The following is a 25454-nucleotide window of genomic DNA, read 5'->3' as shown; positions in this document are numbered from 1 at the left end:
AAGACACACAAACTCATATACACAGTTTCTCAGCTGCCCACATACACAAATGCTCAGATAGCCGTACAAAAAAGCACATATGCAAAATCTCTCAGACAACTACACATAGAAACATACTCACACTGCCTCTCAGAGAGCCCCATTTACCCTCACAGTCTCTGAGCCTCACAAACACACAGTCACAGTCTCTGAGCACAAGCACATAAAGCCTCTCATCCAGCGCTTAGAACAGTGCTTTGCACATAGTAAGCACTTAACAAATACCGTCAAAATAAAAAATAAAAAAAAAACCCATCCACAGACGACACACCCACACAGTCTGTCAACAAGCCACGGTTTGATGCAGAAAGTCTCTCAGCTACCCTCACACAAATTAAGATCAATTCTCTCACACACATACAGTATCTCTTACCCAGCCTCTCACAGGGACTTTTAGCCAACCAAACTCTCACGCACGGTTTTTTCGACCAGTCACACCACACATTCACACAAGCTCTCCGCCAACTAACCACACACTCACTTGTAGACTCTCTCTCATCCAGTCACACACTTGATCAGACACGGTGCTCTGCACACAGTAAGCACTCAATAAATACGATTGAATTAATGAATTCACCGGAAGACAGGCAGCAAGGCACTCAGCCTCCTACCTTGAACAGTCATCCCCTCCCAAGGCAGACAAAAAGACATTTTGTCAGATACCCCCACAAGACAAACCAAGAGCAGTAGTTGTTCATTCATTCATTCAATTGCATTTATTGAGTGCTTACTGTGTGCAGAGCACTGTACTAAGCACTTGGGAAGTACAAGTTGGCAACATATAGAGACAGTCCCTACCCAACAAGGGGCTCACAGCCTAGAAGGGGGAAGACAGATAACAAAACAAAACATGTAGACAGGTGTCAAAATCGTCAGAACAAATAGAATTAAAGCTGTATGCACATCATGAACAAAACAAACAGGGTAGTAAATATGTACAAGTAAAATAGAGTAATAAATATGTACAGATATATACAAGTGCTGTGGGGAGGGGAAGGAGGTAGGGAGGCTTAGACTAGTGAATAGAGCACAACTTAGAAGCAGCATGGCCTAGTGGAAAGAGCATGGGTCTGGGAGTCAGAGGACCTGGGTTCCATTTCTGGCTCTGCCATCTGCTTGCTGTGTGACCCTGGGAAAGTCACTTAACTTCTCTGTGCCTCAGTTCTCCTGTTCTCTCTCCTATGTAGACAGAGAGACCCATGTGGGACAGGGACTGTGTCTAACCTAATTGACTTGTATCTATCTCAGTGCTTAGAATGGTGCTTAACACATAATAAGTGCTTAACAAATAATACTAAAAAGCAAAAACAAAGACAAAAACAACTTTAGGACTCAGGAAACCTCATCTCTAGTCCCAGTTCTGCAAGGAGGGGAAGGCCTGCTGTCCTCTGTCGGACAAAACTATTTCTCCTGACTTATTGACACCCATACCCATCATCCCCATCAGCTCTTCCGTACGTTCAACTCCCTTCTCAGGTCCCCGGTTCCTCCCCCACCTCCTTCCCTCACCCCCAACGATTTGGCCTCCTACTTCATTAATAAAATTAAATCCATCGGGTCTGAGCTCCCCAAAGTCACTCCCTGCCCTTCTCCAACCCCCCCCCCCCCCCCCCGGCTCTCAACGCTCTCCGCTACTCTCCCATCCTTCCCAGCAGTATCCTCAGAGGAGATCTCCTCCCTCCTCTCAAGTGCTACTCCGGCCACCTGTGCTTCTGACCCCATTCCCTCTCATCTTATGATATCTCTCGCTCCGTCCCTTCTCCCCTCCTTAACTTCCATCTTCAACCACTCAATCTCCACTGATTCCTTCCCCTCTGCCTTCAAACATGCCCACGTCTCTCCCATCCTAAAAAAACCCTCTCTTGACCGCACCTCACCTTCTAGTTGTCACCCTATCTCCCTCCTACCATTCCTTAACAAACTCCTTGAACGAGTCATCTACATGCCTCGAATTCCTCAATGCCAACTCTCTCCTCGACCCCCTCCAATCTGGCTTCCATCCCCTACATTCCATGGAAACTGCCCTCTCAAAGGTCACCAATGACCTCCTGCTTGCCAAATCCAATGGCTCATACTCTATCCTAATCCTCCTCGACCTCTCAGCTGCCTTCAACACTGTGGACCACCCCCTTCTCCTCAACACGCTATCCAACCTTGGCTTCACAGACTCCGTCCTCTCCTGGTTCTCCTCTTGTCTCTCTGGCCATTCATTCTCAGTCTCTTTTGCGGGCTCCTCCTCCCCTCCCATCCCCTTACTGTAGGGGTTCCTCAAGGTTCAGGTCTTGGTCCCCTTCTGTTCTCGATCTACACTCACTCCCTTGGTGACCTCATTTGCTCCCATGGCTTCAACTATCAACTCTACACTGATGACACCCAAATGTACATCTCTGCCCCTGCTCCCTCTCCCTCCCTCCAGGCTCGCATCTCCTCCTGCCTTCAGGACATCTCCATCTGGATTTCTGCCCGCCACCTAAAACTCAACATGTCCAAGACTGAACTCCTTGTTTTCCCTCCCAAACCCTGCCCTCTCCCTGACTTTCCTATCACTGTTGATGGCACTACCATCCTTCCCGTCTCACAAGCCCACAACCTTGGTGTCATCCTTGATTCCGCTCTCTCGTTCACCCCTCACATCCAAGTCATCACCAAAACCTGCCGGTCTCAGCTCCGCAACATTGCCAAGATCCGCCCTTTCCTCTCCATCCAAACTGCTACCCTGCTCGTTCAAGCTCTCATCCTATCCCGTCTGGATTACTGTATCAGCCTCCTCTCCGATCTCCCATCCTCCTGTCTCTCCCCACTTCAATCCATACTTCACGCCGCTGACCGGATTGTCTTTGTCCAGAAACGCCCTGGGCATGTTACTCCCCTCCTCAAAAATCTCCAGTGGCTACCAATCAACCTACGCATCAGGCAAAAACTCCCCACCCTCGGCTTCAAGGCTCTCCATCACCTTGCCCCATCCTACCTCACTTCCCTTCTCTCCTTCTACAGCCCAGCCCGCACCCTCCGCTCCTCTGTCGCTAATCTCCTCACCGTGCCTCGTTCTCGCCTGTCCCGCCGTCGACCCCCAGCCCACGTCATTCCCCTGGCCTGGAATGCCCTCCCTCTGCCCATCCGCCAAGCTAGCTCTCTTCCTCCCTTCAAGGCCCTACTGAGAGCTCACCTCCTCCCGGAAGCCTTCCCAGACTGAGCCCCCTCCTTCCTCTCCCTCCCCTCCCCCTCCCCATCCCCCCGCCTTACCTCCTTCCCCTCCCCACAGCACTTGTATATATGTATTTATGTTTGTACATATTTATTACTCTATTTATTCATTTTATTTGTACATATTTATTTTATTTATTTTGTTAATATGTTTTGTTTTGTTCTCTGTCTCCCCCTTCTAGACTGTGAGCCCACTGTTGGGTAGGGACCGTCTCTATATGTTGCCAACTTGTACTTCCCAAGTGCTTAGCACAGTGCTCTGCACACAGTAAGCGCTCACTAAATATGACTGACTGACTGAATGAATGAATGAATGGCATCCTACCACCAGTGGTGAAGGTTTCTGACAGAAGAACTACCTATAGCCTTTGGTCAGGTAGATGGGCTTAGCAGTATTCCTGAAAAAAAATAGCCGGCTACTGTGGGTGGCGAAGACCACAGCAGCTACCATGGCAACCTCTTGCTGGGTCATGGAGTTCTGACCCAGCATGGGTTCTGTGCTGCGGTCATTTTGGTCATAAAAGGGTTCTGTGAGTTAAAAACCTTTATGTGCACTTGGCAATGTGCTCTGCCTCTGTTCATCTGTGACAACTACTACCTTAAACCACTAGTGCTGAAATCGATTCCTTTGGATGGATTCTCAGTCCTCATGTTTCAGGACTGGAGATTCGTCTGTTTTTCTTTACTGGAGAGATCCCATCAACAGTAGTAGTAACAACAATTACTAAGTACTTACGAAGTGCTGGGGAGATGTATGGCTACATTGAGTTAGATGCTGTCCTTGGTTTACTGGGGGCTCACAATCTATATGGGAGGAGGAGCACAGACTCAGGGAAAGCAAAACAGATAAAACCAGCAAAAACAGTGGGATTTCAACTACAACAGTAAAATTTGTACATTAAGCTTTGGAACAAATTGTCAGTCCTCTGGCTATTTGCTGCTCCAGGTGGGGCCATCCTTGGTCCAAACTTTTGCACACTTGATCAGACACACAAATACACACAGACCCCCAAACACAGTTGCATACATGCAGACAGGCAGACACTCAGACAAACCAACACCCTCAGTCATGGACACATCCATGAACATCATCATTCACACTCACAGAGAAGCAGCATGGCCTAGTGGATAGAGCATGGGTCTGGGAGTCTAAAGGACCTGGCTTCTAATCCCAGCTCCGCCACTTGTCTGCTGAGTGACCTTGGGCAAGTCACTTCATTCATTCATTCATTCAATTGTATTTATTGAGCACTTACTGTGTGCAGAACACTGTACTAAGTGCTTCGGAAGTACAAGTTGGCAACATATAGAGATGGTCCCTACCCAACAGTGGGCTCACAGTCTAGAAGGGGGAGACAGAGAACAAAACAAAACATAATAACAAAATAAAATAAATAGAATAAATATGTACAAATAAAATAGAGTAATAAATATGTACAAACAAATACATATATACAGGTGCTGTGGGAAGGGGAAGGAGGTAAGGTGGGGGGATGGGGAGGGGGACGAGGGGGAGAGGATGGAGGGGGCTCAGTCTGGGCAGGCCTCCTGGAGGAGGTGAGCTCTCAGTAGGGTCTTGAAGAGAGGAAGAGAGCTAGCTTGGCGGTTGTGCAGAGGGAGGGCATTCCAGCCCAGGGGGATGACATGGGCCGGGGGTCGATGGTGGGACAGGCGAGAACGAGGCACGGTGAGGAGATTGGCGGCAGAGGAGCGGAGGGTGCAGGCTGGGCTGTAGAAGGAGAGAAGGGAGGTGAGGTAGGAGGGGGCGAGGTGATGGAGAGCCTTGAAGCCGAGGGTGAGGAGTTTTTGCCTGAGCCTTCACTTCTCTGTGCCTCAGTTACCTCATCTGTAAACTGGGAATTAAGACTGTGAGCTCCATTCATTCATTCAATTGTATTTATTGAGTGCTTACTGTGTGTAGAGCACTGTACTAAGCACTTGATATGGTACAGGGATTGTGTCCAACATGATTAGCTTGTACATTGCAACTGTGAGCCCCATGCGGGACAGGGACTGTGTCCAACCTAATTTGCTTATATCCACCTCAGCGCTTAATACAGTGCCTGGCACATAGTAAGTGCTTAACAAATACCACAATCATTATTATTATCTCTTCCAATCCTTAGAACAGTGCTTGACACATAGTGAGTGCTTAACAAATACCATTGTCATTATTATTATTGTTAATATTCCATACAGACCCACGTATTTATACCGAGTCGGGGAGATTAAAATCCCCCCTGAGCCGTTTTCAGCCAGAAAATACTGAAGAGGGGGAAGTAAGTGTAAAGCATTTGACATTGCTGCCATGAGTATTGATTAGCTGAAATCCCTGCATGGATGTGGGGAAATTGGCCAGCTGGGCACACTGCAAAGGGCAGCAGTGGCAGCAGCAGCAGAAAGAACATGACACAACTAAAACCGAAGCCACGGCCACCCTGCCACCCTTGTTGCCTGAGTTACCCTGCTCCTCTCTGCGCTGAGGACATATGGGTGAATTAAGCATGACAGTCTCTTCTCTGTTCATGAATGTGAGTGGGTTTGGTGTTGGAGTGGAAGGCTGCAACACTTTCTGTCACTCATATAGCATGGCAAGTACTTTACAGAGGTGGGCACATAGTAAGCCATTAATAAATACCCTGAAGAACAAACCAGGGAAATTATTGAGGGACTTTCGATTATTCATGGCTGATTATGTAGTTCATGTATTAGCCATGTTCCTGCTCCTTCTCCTCCTGCCTCATGCTGCTTTGCTCCCTAATTATTTCTCCGCTTATTAACACCTATGCCAGAAGGACAGTAGGGGAAGGAATGGAAGGGAAATTGAAATCAATTTTATTTTTTTCTCTTCATGGTAGCTCTGGTCAAAGACTGGGAGGGGGAGACAAGTGGAATGGTTGGCTAGGAAGGGTTTCACTTTCATTACTTTCATTTCATTACTTTCAGATTTTAACTGTTTTGATCCATCCATCTCTGTGACCCATGACCATGAAGAGTTGACTGCCAGAACAAAAAAAAACAAAGCCTGGCTCTTGTTAAAACAAAATACGGCATTAACCTGAAACTACTCAAAAGTGCAGCTAAAATGACAACGTTAGTATACCATGTAGTGAAACCAAAAGAAATTGCAAGGAGAATGTGCAGGATGGTTTCCTCAAATATGAAGACAATCAAAAGAATGAGATAGCCTGGGAAATAAAACTGTATCAGAATGACATTCATGTGACGGCTTGCTGTGGTCCAAGAAGCAATAACAAGTAACACATGAAAAATTAAATTGTTTAAAAATGCCCGAAACATATTTCAAGCATCTTGTTCCAAATGCACCCCTAACTGCCTTGCTAGAGAAAGATATGAGAAATCAAAGATGGCAATATTGGTATATAAACCCCTAAGCAGGCCACCTCTTAATGGTAAATGTGGAGTAGTGTTGACTGAACTCCTTGTCTTCCCTCCCAAACCCTGCCCTCTCCCTGACTTTCCCATCACTGTTGACAGCACTACCATCCTTCCCGTCTCACAACCCCGCAAACTTGGTGTCATCCTCGACTCTGCTCTCTCATTCACCCCTCACATCCAAGCCATCACCAAAACCTGCCAGTCTCAGCTCTGCAACATTGCCAAGATCCACCCTTTCCTCTCCATCCAAACCACTACCCTGCTCATTCAAGCTCTCATCCTATCCCGTCTGGACTACTGCATCAGCCTTCTCTCTGATCTCCCATCCTCGTGTCTCTCCCCACTTCAATCCATACTTCATGCTGCTGCCCGGATTGTCTTTGTCCAGAAACGCTCTGGGCATGTTACTCCCCTCCTCAAAAATCTCCAGTGGCTACCAATCTGCGCATCAGGCAGAAACTCCTCACCCTCGGCTTCAAGGCTCTCCATCACCTCGCCCCCTCCTACCTCACCTCCCTTCTCTCCTTCTACAGCCCAGCCCACACCCTCCGCTCCTCTGCTGCTAATCTCCTCAGCATTCCTCTTCTCGCCTGTCCCACCATCGACCCCCGGCCCATGTCATCCCCCTGGCCTGGAATGCCCTCCCTCTGCCCTTCAGCCAAGCTAGCTCTCTTCTTCCCTTCAAGGCCCTACTGAGAGCTCACCTCCTTCAGGAGGCCTTCCCAGACTGAGCCCCCTCCTTCCTCTCCCCCTCGTCCCCCTCTCCATTCCCCCCGTCTTACCTCCTTCCCTTCCCCACAGCACCTGTATATATGTATATATGTTTGTACATATATATTACTCTATTTATTTTACTTGTACATATCTATTCTATTTATTTTATTTTGTTAATATGTTTGGTTTTGTTCTCTGTCTCCCCCTTCTAGACTGTGAGCCCACTGTTGGGTAGGGACTGTCTCTATATGTTGCCAACTTGTACTTCCCAAGCGCTTAGTACAGTGCTCTGCACACAGTAAGTGCTCAATAAATATGATTGATTGATTGATTGATTGGTCTAATGGATAGAGCATGGGACTGGGGTCAGAGGACCTAAGTTCCAATCCTGGCACTGCCACTTTCCTGCTTTGCGACTTTGGGCAAATCACTTAACCTCTTGGTGCTTCAGTTTCCTCATCTGTAAAATGGGGATTCAATCTCTGTTCTCCCTCCTATTTAATAATAATAATAATAACGGCACTTGTTAAGCATTTACTATGTGCCAAGAACTGTTTAAGCGCAGGGGTAGATATAAGGTAATCAGGTTGTCCCACATGAGGCTCACAGTCTTAATCCCCATTTTACAGATGAGGTAACTGAGGCATAGACAAATTAAATGGCTTTCCCCGGTCACACAGCAGATAAGTGGCAGAGCTGGGATTAGAGCCCTCATCCTCCAACTCCCAAGGTCTTGCTCTTTCCACTAAGCCATGCTGTAGACTGAGAGCCCCATGTGGGACTGGGATTGTGTCTGACCTGATTAACTTGTATTCATTCAATCGTATTTACTGAGCGCTTACTGTATGTAGTCTAGCACTTCGTACACTGCTTGGCCCAGTGCTTAGAACAGTGCTTAGCACATAATCAGTGCTTCACAAATACCATCATCATCATCATCATCACATAGTAAGCCTTTAACAAATACCACAATGATGATGATGATGATTATTATTATTATCATTATTATTCTAAGGGCCCGCGCTCTGCCTCCCTGAAAATTACAAGTGATCCCCTTGTCTTTTAAATTGTGTAGGACAGAGCAGCTAGTTATTTTAAAGAGCTACTGGGTGAGACTAAGAAACTCCTGACTACTTGCAAATGATGATGATAATGGTACTTGTTAAGCACTCACTATGTGTCAATCCATCAATGGCATTTATTGGGGATTTACTGTATGCAGAGCACTGTACTGAGTGCTTAAGAAAGTGCAATACAAGAGTTGGTAGACAAGCTCCCTGCCCATAAACTAGAGGGGGAAAGAGACATTGATACAAATATATAATTTGTAATACATAATTAATAGATATGCAGATAAGTGCTGAGAGGCTGAGGGTGGGGCAAATACCAAATGCCCAAAGGGCACAGATCCAAGTCCATAGATAACACAGAAGGGAGAGGGAGCCTGGAAAAAGAGAGTTTAATCCAGGAAGGCCTCTTGGAGATGTGACTTTAATAAGGGTTAGAAGGTGGGGAGAGTGGTGGTCTGGTGGGAAAGTTTTCAGTGACAAGATAGATAAGACCGGGGCCCAGTGAGCAAGCTGGCAGTAGAGGAGCAACACATGTGGCAAGTGTTCAGTATTGTCCTACATGCTGGGGTAGATACAAATTAATCAGGCTCAACAGGGTCCCTGTCCCAGATGGGGCTCACAGCCTAAGTAGAAAGTAGAACAGGTAATGACTCCCCATTTTACAGATGAGGAAATTGAGGTACCAAGAAGAGACTTGCCCAAGGTCACACAGCACATGAGTGGTGGAGTCAGGATTAGAACCTAGATCCTCTGACTGCCAGGTCCATAGGTTCAGGTTGGGGTTCCATACGATTCATCACTTTAAATTTGGCCTTGTGCTACCTGGAGCTTTAGGGGCATGGGATCCCAAATCTGCATATAAGGCAGGTTTGTCTACCTGGAAGAAGTGGCAGTGCCAGGTGGAAGCTGAGTCTGCTGGAGGGGGTCTAAATTGCAGCCATAACAGGGCCGAAGAGATTGCTGCAAGTCTTTCAGAACGAAGTAGAAGTCATGTGAAGAGGCCTGGGAATGAGGGATGGAAATAGGAAAGTAGTTCATCTTCTCTGCTAGCTGGGGTGACTGGCAGGTGTGGGGAGCAAGTGCCCTGATGCTGCTTACAAATTTAGCAGTCTGGATTATTGGCCACAATTTCAATGGCAGCAGCCCAGAGATGGGTTGGAAGTCATTCAGGGCAAAAACTGAAGAGGAGGAGCTCATCTGGGCTTATTCAGAAGAGCAGCATGGTGTAATGGATAGAGCACGGGCCTGGGAGTCAGGAGGTCGTGGGTTCTAATCCCAGCTCTGCCACTTATCTGCTGTGTGACCTTGGACAAGTCATTTGACTTCTCTGTGCCTCAGTTACCTCATCTGTAAAATGAGGATTGAGACTGTGAGCCCCATGTGGGACAGACACTATGTCCAACCCAATTTACTTGTATTCACCCCAGTGCTTAGTACAGTGCCTGGCACATAGTTAAGTGCTTAACAAATACAATTATTATTATTATTATTATTATTCTTTTCTATCTTCGTCTCAAATATCTTACTCTTTCCCTTAACATTACAGTTGGGAACTTTAGTGCTTTAGTGGGTGTGTTGGGGTGGGAGTGAGGGGCAGGGGGAAAGTGGATAATAATAATAATGATAATAATAAAAATTGTGGTATTTGTGAAATATTATGAGCCAGGCACTGTACTAAGCGCTGGGGTGGATGCAAGGAAATTGATTTGGACACAGTCCCTGTTCCACATAGTTGCACACACACTCCACCTTTAGTCTAATGCATTGGCTACATGGACCTGAATTTGGAACTGATGCTCATTTTTTGTCCCCTCAAAACAAATGATATCTTATCCAAAGAGTCCGTGGTCAAATCTTTGGCATCTGTCTTCAAACACAGCCCCTCCAAGAATACCATGTACCCACTTGCCTACTCTGTGACCTTGGACAAATCACTTCACTTCTTTGTGCCTTAGTTTCCTCATTTGTAAAATGAGGATAAAATACTTACTAATAATAGTAATAACAATATAAATCATTTTGGTATTTGTTCAGGACTCACTATGTTCCAAGTAGTGTAATAAGCACTGAGTTAGCTACAAGATATTCAAGTCAGGCACATAGTCCCTGTCCCATAAAGGCCCCACAGTCCAAATAGGAGGGAGAACAGGAAAATGAGGCATGGAGAAACTAAGTGACTTGCCCAAGATCACTCAGGAGGTAAGTAGCAGAGTCAGAATTAGAACCCAGGTCCTCTGACTCCCAGGACCGTGTTCTTTCCACTAAGCCAGGCTGCTTCCCAGTGTTCTCCCTCCTTCTTAAACAGTTGGACAGAGCCCATTAAGGGACAGGGACTGTGTCCAACCTGATTAACTTGCACCTACCCCAGTGTTTAGTACAGTGCTTGACACAGAGTAAGTCCTTACAAAATATTATTGTTATTATGGCTTAATGTTCTGTTTCTATTGTACAGATAACACATTTTTCATTAGTAAGCAGTCTGTTCGCTCTGGCCTGGATAATTCAGATAACTGATTAACCTACCACTTTACTGAGACTGTGGACTGGATTTTAAAACACAAACCTATCACAGTGGTTTTCCCTCTCCATTCTTGAGTGACTCTTCAATGGTTTCTTCGATAAACATACACTGGTGAAATTCACGTTTTCACCCATTACTTGAATATTTGCTGGACCCAACACATTAAAAATTCTCAGCCTAGTGAGTTCAACATTCTCTTTGCCTTGGCAAAACACTTCAATCAATGACAGAAGTCACATCAAGTGCTTAGTACAGTGCTCTGCACACGGTAAGTGCTCAATAAATACTATTGAATGAATGAACTTGGCTCAGACTTTATGATGACTTACATACATATTCAAAAAGAAGAATCGCCCATTTCCAATTTCTAATTTTCCTCTCATGTTAAATCTGTATATAAAACTAAGCTTGCCATTTTTTTTCAATGGTATTTGTTAAGTGCTTACTATGTGTCAAACACTGTTCTATGCACTGGGGTAGGTACAAATTAATTAGGTCAGACACAGTCCCTTTTCCTGCAAGGGGCTCACAGTCCAGGTAGGAGAACAGGTAGCCATATTTTACAGTTGGGGAAACTGAGGCACAGAGAAGTTAAGTAATTTTCCCAAGGTTTCACAGCAAGCAATTGGCAGAGCCAGGATTAGAACGCAGGTCCTTCTGACTCCCAGGCCTGTACTCTCTCTATTAGGCCATGCTGCTTCTCTAACTGGCTGCCCTCACAATCATAATGATACTCCAATATATGTTGAATTCCTTATAATCTCACCCAAATACTGTCCTCCCCTTGACTTTCCCATCACTGTAGACAGCACCTCCATCCCCCCGTCTCACAGGCCTGTAACCTTGGCATTATCCTTGAATCATCTCTCTCATTCAACCCACATATTCAATTGGTCACCAAATCCTGTTGGTTCCACCTTCACAACATCACTAAAATCCAACCTTCCTCTCTATCCAAACTGCTACCATGTTAATTCATTCATTCAATCATATTTATTGAGCGCTTACTGTGTGCAGAGCACTGTACTGAGTGCTTGGGAAGTACAAGTTGGCAACATATAGAGATGGTCCATACTCAACAATGGGCTCACAGTCTAGAAGGGGGAGACAGACAACAAAACATGTGGACAGTTGTCAAGTCATCAGAACAAATAGAATTGAAGCTAGATGCACATCATTAACAAAATAAATAGAATAGTAAATATGTACAAGTAAAATAGAGTAATAAATCTGTACAAACATATATACAGGTGCTGTGGGGAGGGGAAGGAGGTAGGGCGGAGGGGATGGGGAGGGAGAGAGGAAAAAGGGGGTTCAGTCTGGGAAGGCCTCTTGGAGGAGGTGAGTTCTCAGTAGGGCTTTGAAGGGAGTAAGAGAGCTAGCTTGGTGGATGTGTGGAGGTAGGGCATTCCAGGCCAGGGGGAGGACATGGGCCAGGGGGTTGACGGCAGGACAGGCGAGAACGAGGTACAGTGAGGAGGTTAGAGGAAGAGAAGTGGAGGGTGTGGGCTGGGCTGTAGAAGGAGAGAAGGGAGGTGAGGTAGGAGGGGGCGAGGTGATGGAGAGCCTTGAAGTTGAGAGTGAGGAGTTTTTGCTTGATGCGTAGGTTGACAGGCAGCCACTGGAGATTCACTTATCCTATCCCACGTTGATTTACTGCATCAGCCTCATTGCTGACCTCCCTGCTTCCTGTCTCTCCCCACTTCAGTACACTCCTGCTGCCTGGATCATTTTTCTACAAAAATGTTCAGTCCATGTTTCTCCAAACCCCAAGTCCTCTGTATCAGACAGAAACTTCTTACCATCGACTTTAAAGCACTCAGTCACATTGCCCCCTCTTTCTTTGCCTCCCTGATTTCCTACTACAACCCATCCCGCAACACTTGATTCCCCTAATGCCAACCTACTCATTGTACCTTGGTCTCATTTATCTTGCCTCCAACCTCTCTCCCATGTTTTGCCTCTGGCCTAGATGCCTTCCCTCTTCATATCTGACAGACTATCACTGTACCTGCCTTCAAAACCACATTAATAGCACATCTCCTGAGAGGCCTTCCCCAATTAAGCCCTCATTGCCTCTTATCCCACTCCCTTCTGTGTCGCCCTGGCACTTGGATTTGCACCCTGTATTTGCCACTCCCTCAGCCCGATGGCACTTATGTAAATATCCATAATTCATTTATTTCTATTAATGCCTGTCTCCCCCTCTAGATTGTAAGCTCGTGGTTGGCAGGGAACACGTCTACCAACTCGGTTATACTGTATTCTCCCAAGTGCTTAGCATAATGCTCTGCACACAACAAAAATTCACAACCTTCATTCCCTTTCTGCTGCCAGTGGTAGAGTTCTTTGTTATTTCTTTTATTGTATTTGTGCCAGACACTGTACTAAGCACTGGGGTAGATACAATCATGTTGGAAACAGTCCATATACCACACAGAGTTCACAGTCTTAATACCCATTTTACAGATGAGGGAACTAAGGCACAGAGAAGTGAAGTGACTTGCCCAAGGTCACACAGCAGACAAGTGGCAGAGCTGGGAATAAACCCTGGGTCCTTCCCACTCCCAGGCCCCATGCTTTATCCACTACACCATGCTGCTTCCTTTGAGGTGGCTTAGGTGAGTGGGAGAAGGTTATGTGACTGGGGTGATTGCACAAATCCATTATACCTCCACAAATGATGGAGAAATGTTCCCATGGCAATAGGGTCCAGGTGTGTGTGTGGGAGGTGGGCTGTGGGGAGGATGATGGGAGGGAAATGGTCAAGATGAGGAAAATGTGGACCAAGAATGTCCTCTGCAACAATACCGCTGTACAACTGTCTTTCCCCTTGTTTCCCTAAAAGCCTAGATCTGCACCCTCCAATCTATACTCTCAGGAGACCAACCACAAATGAATGGAGGGGGTCTTACACTGATGAGTCCTAGACATAAAAAAAGGCATTTGCCCACAGGTGCCAACTCCAAGGAGCAAATGGGGGGCAGCCAAACCCATGGCTCACAGGCTTTGGGTGTGTAAATATGATTTAATTTCCATGGGCTTATTCGACTGTCAGCGCCTCGAAAACAGGCACCACATAGCTTCCATTATACATTCCCAAGTGTCCAGTACAGTGCACTGCACAGAGTAGGTGCACACTAACTGCTGTTGATGTGATGAGGATGTACATACCCAGTTTTAGCCACATTCCTGGAGATACTGAAGTGTACATCTGGAGCCTCAGCACCTGCCCCATCCAGTCCTGGAATAATAATTTTGGTATTTGTTAAGCGCTTACTATGTGCAAAGCACTGTTCTAAGCACTGGGGGGGATACAAGGTGATCGGGTTGTCCCATGTGGGGCTCACAATCTTAATCCCCATTTTAAAGATGAGGTAACTGAGGCACAGAGAAGTTAAGTGACTTGCCCAAAGTCACACAGCTGATAAGCGGCAAAGCCAGAATTTGAACCCATGACCTATGACTCCCAAGCCCATGCTCTTTCCACTGAGCCACGCTGGAATCTGAGAGCATTCTCTGCCAAGGGACTAAGATAGCCTTGGCTGCCTTCTCCTGTTGGAGAAAAAGTAGTAGGAGGGGAGGCAAGCCGAAGCAGTAACAGTAAGCAGGGGGAAAGCAAATGCTATATGAGAGCAGGCCCTCAGAGCATGATCTGGGATCCAGCACAAGGCCTTAGACCTGGAGTGCTGCATTGATTGGAGGAATGTGGGAATCAGGGAATGTGTCTGTTTATTGTTATACTGTACTCTCCCAAGAGCTTAGTACAGTGTTTTGCTCACAGTAAGCACTCAATAAATACGTTTGAATGAATGAATGAAAGGGGGCAGGGATGCCGGCACCAGCAGCAGCCCTCTGCCCTGCGCCACTCCTGTTGCCCAGAATCCAAACTGAAATGGCAGCCCCCTCCAGCCCACCCTCCCGGGACTTGATGGACATTAACAAGCTGTCTTGGAAATCGCTTGCCATCAGCCAGGGAGCCTATGGGGCAGGGGGGTAAAAGGCACACACCAGTGCACCAGATCATGTTTGCAGCACAAGGGGCAGAGCACAACAGGGATCATACTTTGCTGGGTGCAGAACTGGAAGGCTAGCAGACTGAAATGAGATCTCTCACATGCTCATGATGGTAATACCACCAGTGATCATCCACAGGGGAAGAAAAAAAAATCATCCTCAGGCAGAAAATGTCCACACAGAATCATGAGCATGTTTCTGGCAAAATAAAGGCTAATCTTGCTGAGGCAGCAGCATTCTAAGACCTGTGGAGGAAATCATCAGGATTAGTGTCTCCCCTAAGAAAACTTTGGGAAGAACCAAATATTTCCTTCTTTTGTAAGTTACTCTGATGTCATTTCCCCCTTTCCCCTGCATGGCCTTAGCAGTACTGCTACCTCAGCCAGTGGGGGCATGAGCCAGGAAATCCTCCCAGAAGGTTGAAGCTGAGAAAGTGGTTAGGGGCAAGTATTCGTAAAGGAGGCTGGGTGAGCTAGGACACATTTAATGAAGGAGGGGTCTGGGTTCTGCAGCTCATTCATGGTGGAAAACAGAATAAGGATCTTTTTCTTGATGTTTAATCCTTACTGCTGTTTCTACCTTCCCCTCTAAAGGCACAATTAACAGGTTTGACATATCTCAAAATTCCACCTTGTAGGATAAACTGGGGAGATATATGGACAAGGTTCTAAATGATTTAATAATTGTGGTACTTGTGAAGCATTTACTATGTGCCAAGCACTGTACTAAACACTACGGTAGATACAAGATAATCAGGTTGGACACAGTCTCTGTCCCACATAGGGCTCACAGTCCAATTAATCAATCAGTCATATTTATTGAGCAATTACTGTGTATAGAACACTTTACTAACCCCAGCCCACACACTTTGCTCCTCTAATGCCAACCTGCTTAATACAGAGTTTGATACATAATAAACTCTTAACAAATACCACAAAAAGTGTTCACTGTGCCTCTATTTCATCTATCTCACTGCTGACCTCTTGCTCATGTCCTGCCTTTGGCCTGGAATGCCCTCCCTCTTCATATATAACCGACAATCACTCTCTCCACTTTTAAAACCTCATTAAAAGCACATCTGCTCCAAGAGCTCTTACCTGACTAAAGCCTCATTTCCTCTTCTCCCACACTTTTCTTCATTGCCCTTGCACCCTCAACTTCACAGCGCTTGTGTACATATCCATAATTTCTTTATTTGAAAGTCTGTCTCCCCATCTAGACTGTAAGCTCCCTGTGGGTAGGGAATGTGTCTACCAACTCTGTTATATTGTATTCTCCCAAGTGCTTAGTACAGTGCTCTGCACACAGTAAGCGCTCAATAAACATGATCGATCGACTGATTGAGAGTACAATGTAACAGAGGTGATACACACTTTCCCTGCCCACAAGGAGCTTACAGTTTAAGTAGGAGGACTAACAGGTACCAAACTCCCATTTTACAGATGAGGAAACTGAGACATGGAGAAGTTAAGTGACTTACCCAGGGTCACACAGCAGGCAAGTGGCAGAGCTGGGACTAGAACCCATGTCCTTGGACTCTCAGACCAATGCCCAGACTCACTAGGCCATGCTGCTTTGACTCTGAAGGACTTAATTAGCATGTGGTGAAGCTTCTGTGACTAATGCCATACACTGAACATCAACCCTCTTCCTTGAGGTTTGCAAAATTGTTAAACTCTCTATGAAAGACTGGCAAGAGGCAAAACATCTGTGCTTTGGAAATCAGTGAGCTGAGGTGTACAAAGAACCAGCAGTGATAACATGACATTTAAGAATATTATAGAGCTTTATTAAATAAAACAGGTAGAAATGTTCATATTCACATCCAAGTTGTCAGTTTCAAGCTAATCGAGTATACAAGGCACAATTCTCTCTTCCTTAAGCTGTAGAAAATAAATTATATAAAAAAACCCAGAGGAACAGGAGGAAATCATTCGCATTTCCAGTGATCAATTACACAAGGTAAAAACAACTTTGTTTCACAACAGACCATGTACATGTGTAATCACAGCTAAGGAGGCTGACAATCATCTTGCATATTGATTTGTGATGTTCCTCAGAGACATAGGAGGAGTACACTTTACTGATCCCAGTGAAATGACAGACATGTTCAGCTTTTGGAAGAAAAGCACCATTTGGCTCGATTTTCGGTGCTTGTCACCAGCTTGCTACTCTAGAAACCATTAACCATGCCTCATCTGTAGATTCTCATCTCCAGCATCAAATTGAGATTGTGATTCTGGTAAGGCAGTGGAGGGTTAATTCCACACCTGAGTTAACTTTTCAAACTCCTGGAGGGCACTTTGCTACTGTTGCTGGCGAATAACCCACAACCAGCACCATTTCTCTCATTATGTTTTTCAGTGTGTCACCTTGAAAGCTGGGCCAGCCATTTCTCCTTGGGAGAACTCAAAATGGTTCACAGGCTGACCCATTCAACAATCACACCACCTAAAGAAAGTATGTGCCTTGGAAGAGATGCTGAACTAACTGATGAGTTTGCCTGAAACATGTTACTGGGAAATGGGCTGCACTAAACAGAGACTTTGACGTGGTCTTGGACTTATGGTGGCAATGGACTGAGGCTCATTTTCTGCTGAGGTACTTCAGATTTCTAAAACTATGAACAGAAATGCCCATGTCATTGTGCTTAAACAGAACAAATCAGCACCTATAAAAATGCTCCTGTTTTGGATGAAGAATATTTCACTCAGAACAATTAACAATTCCAAAAATATCCCTGCCCTTACAGAGGGTAAACTATGTTCACTCTCCGACATATTCACGATTGCTACAACAAGGCAACAGGCTGCAACTATACCAAAATGTCACAAAAATATATATTTTTTTTGCGGGGCGGGGGAAGAGGGAGGAGAAATGCAACAAAATAGAGAGATTCTTTTCACAGTTTCCTTAACATTTCCAATTTTAACTGTTAAATTAAACATCTAAAATCACATTGTAAAGCTGAAACATTAATAGCACTAGTCATTGTAGTACATTCCTGAGTCTTCCTGATACGATTATTTGGAACGCAAAAGAAAAATTCAGACTTTCAAGACATATGACCTTCACATTTTGTCCCATTCACGATTTCCCTTATTTAAAAGACATACTAAGGGGAAATGATTTTTCACAGGATGAAAAAGTGAACCCCCCCACCAGCCCCTCTTCCATAAAGATGCTCTACCAATCACTCCCAAATAGCTTCTAATTGCTTAAAGCATGTGGGATAGCTATTTTAGCGCAGATGAGAAAAGACTCCTGTCGACCAGAAACCCTTGAACAATTGGGCATGAAACAGAAGACTAAGGCATATATTTATATATTTTCTAGTACTAAAAGAAACTTCAGAAAAATTGCAAAGAAAACTATGCATTAGAAAAACTCCAATCGCACACTAAATTATATTTTAAAAAATTGACTTCCATCTGATTCAGCATTAGGGCATGACTCAAGTCTTGCTGAAATTTCTCCAGTGTGAACTCATTTATTTTATTATTAGTAAAGGCACTAAAGTCACTTGATGTTTTACCGGGAAATAATTTCTCTTTGTGTTTGATTCCTTTCATCAGATTCTAATGTAACGCATAATCAGGGCTCCAGAGCCTGGAAGGAGGGCTGTTTCTTTTGCTGGGCGACTGAGGGCTGAAAGAAGTTGAAGATGAAACAGCAAAACCTGTAATTAGAAGAGAAGAGAGGAAATGTCAGGAGGGGCAATCAAATCAAATCAAATTATCATTGCTGCAACCAGCTAAAAGAAAGCTGGGTTGAAAGTTTAATGAGTTGGATACTTCATAGGTTATCTGATCCAATTTTGCTAAATGAAAATCTGAAGACTTTTCTACATCCTCACATAAGGAATATGAATTAATGTAATGATGGGGCATTTATGAAGTACACACAGGAATTTTGCTAACGTAAATAAAAATGAGTTATCACCACCCAGACTTGGTTAACGCACAAAAGCCTAGGGTACATAAATAACACACATTGTATTGTGCAGAACACTTGCCTGGACTGTGTGCGGTGATCTGTTTTTCTTTTTTTATTGCTGCGATGCTTATCCCATACACAAAACAACTGTCCAGTAACGGGAATTTCCTTTGTCTTACTCACTCTGCTCCAGAATTTCTCAATACTAAACAATAAGATAGAGAAGCAGTGTGGCCTAGTGTATAGAGCACAGGTCTAGGAGCCAGAGGGCCTGGGTTCTAATTCTGACAATGCCACTTGTCTCCTGTGACACCTTGGGCAAGTCACTTAACTTCTCTGTGCCTTAGTTATTTCATCTGTAAAATGGGAGCTAAGATTGTGAGCCCAATGGAGGGCATGGACTGTGCCCAACCTGATTAGCTTGTATCTACCCCAGTGCTTATTGCACTGCCTGGCACATGCTAAAAAAAAAGTTCAGATGAGGTGTGAGACTAGCTCAAGTTTGGTCGGTGAAATCTGAATAGAGTAACTTCATTTAAAGAATTATGCTTTCTAGCCATAAGGGACAATGAAATTGAACCAGCTGCCTTGAAGTTGGAAATATTGTCATGGGAAACCCTAGGCATGAGGCTGATGGCAAAATTGAGCCTTAGGTTTTGTACAATTCTTCAAAAGTGTTAAATGTGAATGCAGAAGCCTAATGAAGTTGCTCATCCCTCTTGCTCCCAGCACATCTGAAGAACACCACTCTAGCTGCGAGGTTCCGTGTAACTCTTCTGGTCATTTGTAACTCAGGGAACAGCTACTTACTATTTGGACTCAGTTGGGGGCTTGTTCTGGGGGTGAAAGCTGGATGCAGATTGCGTTCCTTGGGGGAGAAAATGGCATGGTAGGCTGGAAGACATAAAACAACTTGTCAGGGTTGGAATTTAAGTCACGTAGGGAAACAAAATGTAAAGTTGGGGAAATATATTACTCCTTTACCTATGATCATAACAGCTGTCCCAGCCAGCAGGGCAAAAAGCGTGAAGAACATTACTTGATAGGAATCAAGGAAGTGTTGGAATAGACCAGCTCCTTCTGTAGGATCAAATAGAAAGAAGAGAAACTGCACTGGGTTATAAATAGTTCCCTATCTCCTTCACCTACATGAAAAGGACTCTCTTCTTCACCATTCTCTTTGTATTTCATTTTAAATACTTCTGGATATTTAATTTTAGGGTTGACTAATGCTCCTCATTTAAATAGCTTGATTTACTCAGATTACCAAGGTCTTTTCCAATATATTGTTCAAAATGTGCTAGTCAACGATTGCTGAGAATAGATTGAGCTGCCACATAAATTGTTACCAGAGCCTAGAAATGCTAATCAGTTTTGAAAATGCTAAGACATGGGGTAGATTAACTACAAACAAGGCTGAGAGAGGGAAGGAGGGAGAGAGAGAGGAGGGGGGAGAAGAGAAAGTAGGGGAGAGAGAAAAAGGGGGGAAGAGGGAGAGAGGAGGGAGAGGGAGAGAGAATGAGAATGTATTAGTTTCCGATAGACCAGTGCTATAGCCAGCAGGACCCGGGATGGGGATACAACCTCTACAACCTCTGTAGGAAAATAATGAACAGAGTTTCGATTTTCAGGAAATATATACGTGCTCAGTTCCCTCGAGTGTAACTAAACACTCTCTAAAACTGTCCAGCTTCTGAATGAATGGCTCAGTGCAGGCTTAGACTGACAGGACAACTCAAGTGTCTGGTTTTGCTTGGAAAATGATCACTGATTGAAACCTTCTCCCCACTCCCCCAACTCAATCCCAGCAACCCAAAGCCCAAGGAGGCAACGTGGCTCCTCACAAGCAAAACTTACGCTGCCCTGGTCCATGTTTCTCCGCCACATAAATCATCGTGACGGGAATAGTGATGGATTGGTCTGTCATTGGGCTGGAGATGGTTAGCAGAGCGGATAGGGATCCCTGGCTGGTGATTGTGGGGTCTGACATGCTGACTGTGTAGGTGACAAAGCTAGGCAATCCATAGGACTTCTCTTTGGCAAAGGCAACCACCATAGGTGACCCAGATTTCACCTGTAACACAAAGACTTCTTCAGAGGAAGAACTGCTATAAGCATAACTGGTGCATGAAATGATTTACTGCATAATGAACAGGGACACGTTCTGCAAGGACAGTTCTCACACACACTTGGTCATTTTTCATCCAATCCAGAATGTCCAGAAGATTTTCTAAACAGACCCAAGTAAAAAGGCAACAAAGCTGAGTAGCAGATCCAAGGAGGCCTTTACACCCTCAGTATTTACATATCTTTAAAGAAAAGATTGGATAATATCAATGGGCTCCAATAAAGAATCGTTTAAAACAAAGCCCATTCAATAATAAACATCACCCAAGAAAATCTCAGTTCACAATTGGAAATGTCCTCCATATTCCTAATAGGTGGCACCTCTCTGGTGCTAAGACTTTCATAACCCTCTGTCACTGGTAGTTAATTCTTTGCCTCAGCATTTTCAGAACTCTGCTTGTGGTAAGAGCTATGGGCAAAGGGAAAAATGAAAAAGACAAAGAGTAACCACAGCTCCAGCCAGTGATCAACTGGATCACATTCCATCTTAAATTACATGTTCCAGCTGGGATTTGCTTTTAAATAGGAGATACTGTACCAAGCCCTCAAAATGACACCTTGTATTTCCAGTGCCTTGCTTTTGAGGGCATCAGTAGCAGCTGTTTATGAGGCATTTGACTGCTGACCCACAAAATGGAAAAGTGATGCTCAGGAAACCAAGGCAGACAGTATGAATTGAGCACCTAGGGACCGCATAACACTGTGACTTTCACCAGCACCAAGCTACAAAGATGACGCTGGTTATCTGCTGACTGAAAAAACTCACCCCCCCCTCAGCCAGGTCTTCACAGCACAAGTGAAGTAAAGGTTACTGAGGGAATTTGGACCAGGCAGGCAGGCAATCTGAATAACTCAGGTCCAACCAAATTCCACTAATAATAATTCAATTTTGGGGCCTGCACTTTCTTTTGCACCTAGATTCTTCATTAGTGCTTCATTTTGGCAAGGGGAGAACTGATCAGTTGTAGGCCAAGAAATTGAAAATAATATGTCAGTGACACATACGTTGAAATTCTCTCCCCTTATAAAGTACATCTTGTCTGAAAGCAGGCACAGTAATCTAGGCTTAAAGGTTAAGGATCCAGAAAAAGAGAGACAGATCCAGGCCTAACGTTTACAGATGACATTATTATGAATGCTTCTTTCTTCAAATTTAAAGTTGTAGTGAAAGAGAAATTTCTCCTCCCCATCCTCACTTATATGCTTTAATCAAAAGTTTCCTTTAAAAATCATGGGGACTGAGAGAAAATATCCAGGATCAGAAACCAGCACACTGCAGGAAGCACTCTCACCTCTAGGTTTTCAAGAATTTCCGTGGCTCCAAATATTTTGACATCCGAGCTTGTGTAATGGTTGCTTAAAAGGATTTCAGTCTGATCAGCATAAAATCCAGGATTGAATGGCACTTCTGCACTGATCTGTTCTCCAGAGAAGTGGGTGCCTGGGATGGAGGCTGTGACAGTGAGAGCTGTTTTCTTCATGCTGAGATGTTTGAGTTGCTTATCTGTCAGTCTGTGCATTGTGACAGAACAAGTGTACTGACCTAAAACGAGAAGAATTTCTACCACGTGAACCATGCCTGCTGACCTTCTCCACACAGTGCACATTTCAGTATTCAAATCCACAAGCCATTGGAACAAGGATGTATTTGGCTGGTCAAGCCTTTGGAGACCAATTTTCTCTTTGGCTGTATGATAACTCTAGCATATGTGAACAGTAAACATCCAACTCCATGTGGCCTATAAAAAGAGCACAGGCCTGGGAGTAGGAAGGACCTGGGTTCTAATCCTGACTCCACCACTTGTCTGCTGTGTGACCTTTGGCAAGTCACTTAACTTCTCTGGGCCTCAGGTTCCTCAACTGCAAAATGGGGATTCAGTACCCGTTCTCTCTCCTACTTCGATTGTGAGCCCCGTGCAGGAAAAGAGACTATGTCCACCTTGATTAACTTGTATCTACTCAAGTGCTTAGAACAGTGTTTGACACTTAGTAAGTGCTTAACAAATACCATAAAGAAAAATAACAAAATTTCCAATTTGAAAAGAGTCCTGGAACCCTGGGATCCCAATCTGGGAAAACGATAGTAGGCTTAATGGCAGAGAGTAAGCTATTTGCATATTCACAGATGTGAGAAAGCAATTGAGGTTGGAACCTTTGTAATCTGATGACATTGCTGGAGGACCAGCCAAAGGCAGTGAAGAACTGGACCAGGAGGTCTGATTAAAGATAGGGCTTAAAAGATCAGGGTGACAGGCAGTCAAGAGCTTTTCCACCAGGGAAAAATGTCAACAGGACACCCACTTCCACTTTGGGAAGGCTGGAAGGAACCATGCTGGTGGAAAGAACATGGCTGAAGAGGGAGCGAATAAAGCAGCAAGGTCCCTGGACTGATGGGTGATATTGGAAAACCTTTAAGAATCTAGGTGACAGACTTAATATGTGGATTGGATGAGGGAGATGAGTTGAGGATACTGCCGTTATGCACTTGTGAGACAGGAAAGATGGTGCTGTTGTCTACAGTGATAGGAAAGTCTGTATCAGGACATGATTTGAGTGGGAATATGAGGAGTTCTGTTTTACACATGTTACATTTGAGATGCTGGTGGGACATCTAAGTAGAGATGTCTTGAAGGAAGGAGGAAATATGAGATTGCAGAGGAGAGAGATCAGGGCTGGAGTGGTAGATTGGAGAATCATCTGCATATAGCTGGTGGTTAAAGCCATGGGACCAAATGAGTTCTCCAAGTGACTGGGTGTAGATGGAGAATAGACAGGGTCCCAGAACTGAGGCACAGTTAGAGGGTGGGAGGCAGAGAAGAAGTCTGTGAAAGGGGCTGAGAAGGAGCAGTCAGAGAAATAGAAGAACCAGGAGAGGATGGTTTCACTGAAGCCAAGATTACATATTTCCTCAAGCAGGGGGTGGTTGTCAGTGTCAAAAGCAGCTGAGAGTTTGAGGAGGATTAGGATGGAGTAGAGGCCATTGGATTTGCCCGGAGGAGGACCTTGGTGTCCTTAGAGAGGGTAATCTCCATGAAGTGAAGGGGGAAGAAATGAGATTGGAGGGAGTCAAGGAGAGAACTGGAGGAGAGGAAGTGGAGGCAGCACGTGTAGACAACTTACTCAAGGAGTTTGGAGAGGAATGGTAGGAGGGAGATGGGGCCTGGAAAAAGTTTTGGAGTCAAGGAAAGGTTATTTTAGGATTGGGGGGCATGAGCATATTTGAAAGCAGTGGGGATAGAGCTATTGGAAACTGAAGTCAGCGCTCAGGAGGGAAAAAGGGAGGGAGTAAGTGTTTCGGTAAAGCGTGATGGGATGGAGTGATCTGGTGAATTTGGGGCAAAATGGAAGAGTCCTAGGCTGGGGGAAGAGCATGAGTGAAGGATTTGTGGTAGGAGAGTAGAGCATGTAGTAGAGTTAGGTAGGCTTAGGAGGAGAGAAGAGTTAAGCTGGGGAGAAAGTAGTGAAGAGTGCTGGTGGGAAGACAAAGTCAACTGTGAGGAGTTTTACTTGATGTGGAGGAAGATGGTTGCCATCCTTGCACATGGATTGTTTTGTTGACCTTACAGCACTTATGTACATATCTGTAATTCATGTATTTATATTAATATCTGTCTCCACCTTTGGACTGTAATCTCCATGTTCATTCATTCCATCGTATTACTGAGTGCTTACTGTGTGCAGAGCACTGTGCTAAGAGCTTGGGAGAGTACAGTACAATAATAGACACATTCCATGCCCATGAAGAGCTTACAGTCAAGAGGACGAGCTTAGAGAATGTCTACCAACTCTATTGCATTGTTCTCTCCCAAATATTTAGAACAGTACTCTGCATTCATTCAATCATATTTACTGAGAGCTTACTATATGCAGAGCACTGTCCTAAGCGCTTGGGAAGTACAAGTCGGCAACATATAGAGACGGTCCCTACCCAACAACGGGCTCACAGTCTAGTACTTACCACATGCAGTAAGTACTCAGTAAATGATTGATTGATTCACCTGGACCTCACCAGCAGGTGCTATCACTGCTGCTCAGGTTGTGGCAGGCAGCATGGACTCACTGGGGTTACTGCAGCAAGTACAGCCCTGGCCAGAGCAACAGCAGAAATTGGGAGGGGGGGGGTATGTGGTTGTGGGTGTATGTGTTTTGCCACGATTGCCACTGACCTATCTCCTAGAGGTTTTTGACAAAGCCAAAAACAATCTCCAGGAAATGGCCTAGAAAGTAGCCATTCAGTTGGAGCCATGGCATTAACCCTGTCTGAACAGCAGCGGGTGGGAGGAATGGCTACACGGCCTCTCCTCCACTCTTCCATTTGTTCGACAAGCTTATACTTGGAGGTAAATGAGTCAAACCGAGAATACATATGTCATACATCACATGTATCTCATACATGAGAAGCAGCAAAGCTTATACTTGGAGGTAAA

At 44.9% G+C, this 25454-nt stretch overlaps 1 protein-coding gene across 1 annotated transcript in view; it reads right to left on the bottom strand.

Moving 5' to 3' along the window:
* Nucleotides 1-17559: 17559 nt before the first annotated feature.
* The window catches only part of NUP210 (nucleoporin 210), a 154105-nt gene continuing 146210 nt past the window's right edge, over nucleotides 17560-25454 (bottom strand). Inside the window, exons 36-40 of the mRNA XM_038740819.1 lie at nucleotides 22320-22570; nucleotides 20758-20974; nucleotides 19885-19980; nucleotides 19711-19794; nucleotides 17560-18643 (exon numbers count right to left, since the gene is read on the bottom strand). Coding sequence (XP_038596747.1) covers nucleotides 18543-18643; nucleotides 19711-19794; nucleotides 19885-19980; nucleotides 20758-20974; nucleotides 22320-22570 — 749 coding nt within the window. The 3' untranslated portion in view covers nucleotides 17560-18542. The remainder of the gene's footprint in view (nucleotides 18644-19710; nucleotides 19795-19884; nucleotides 19981-20757; nucleotides 20975-22319; nucleotides 22571-25454) is intronic.

The sequence above is a fragment of the Tachyglossus aculeatus genome, chromosome X1 (genome assembly GCF_015852505.1).
Source record: "Tachyglossus aculeatus isolate mTacAcu1 chromosome X1, mTacAcu1.pri, whole genome shotgun sequence".
NCBI classification, from domain to species: domain Eukaryota; kingdom Metazoa; phylum Chordata; class Mammalia; order Monotremata; family Tachyglossidae; genus Tachyglossus; species Tachyglossus aculeatus.
The sequence above is the reverse complement of the archived record's forward strand: the minus strand, read 5'-3'. Positions and strand labels throughout refer to the sequence as shown.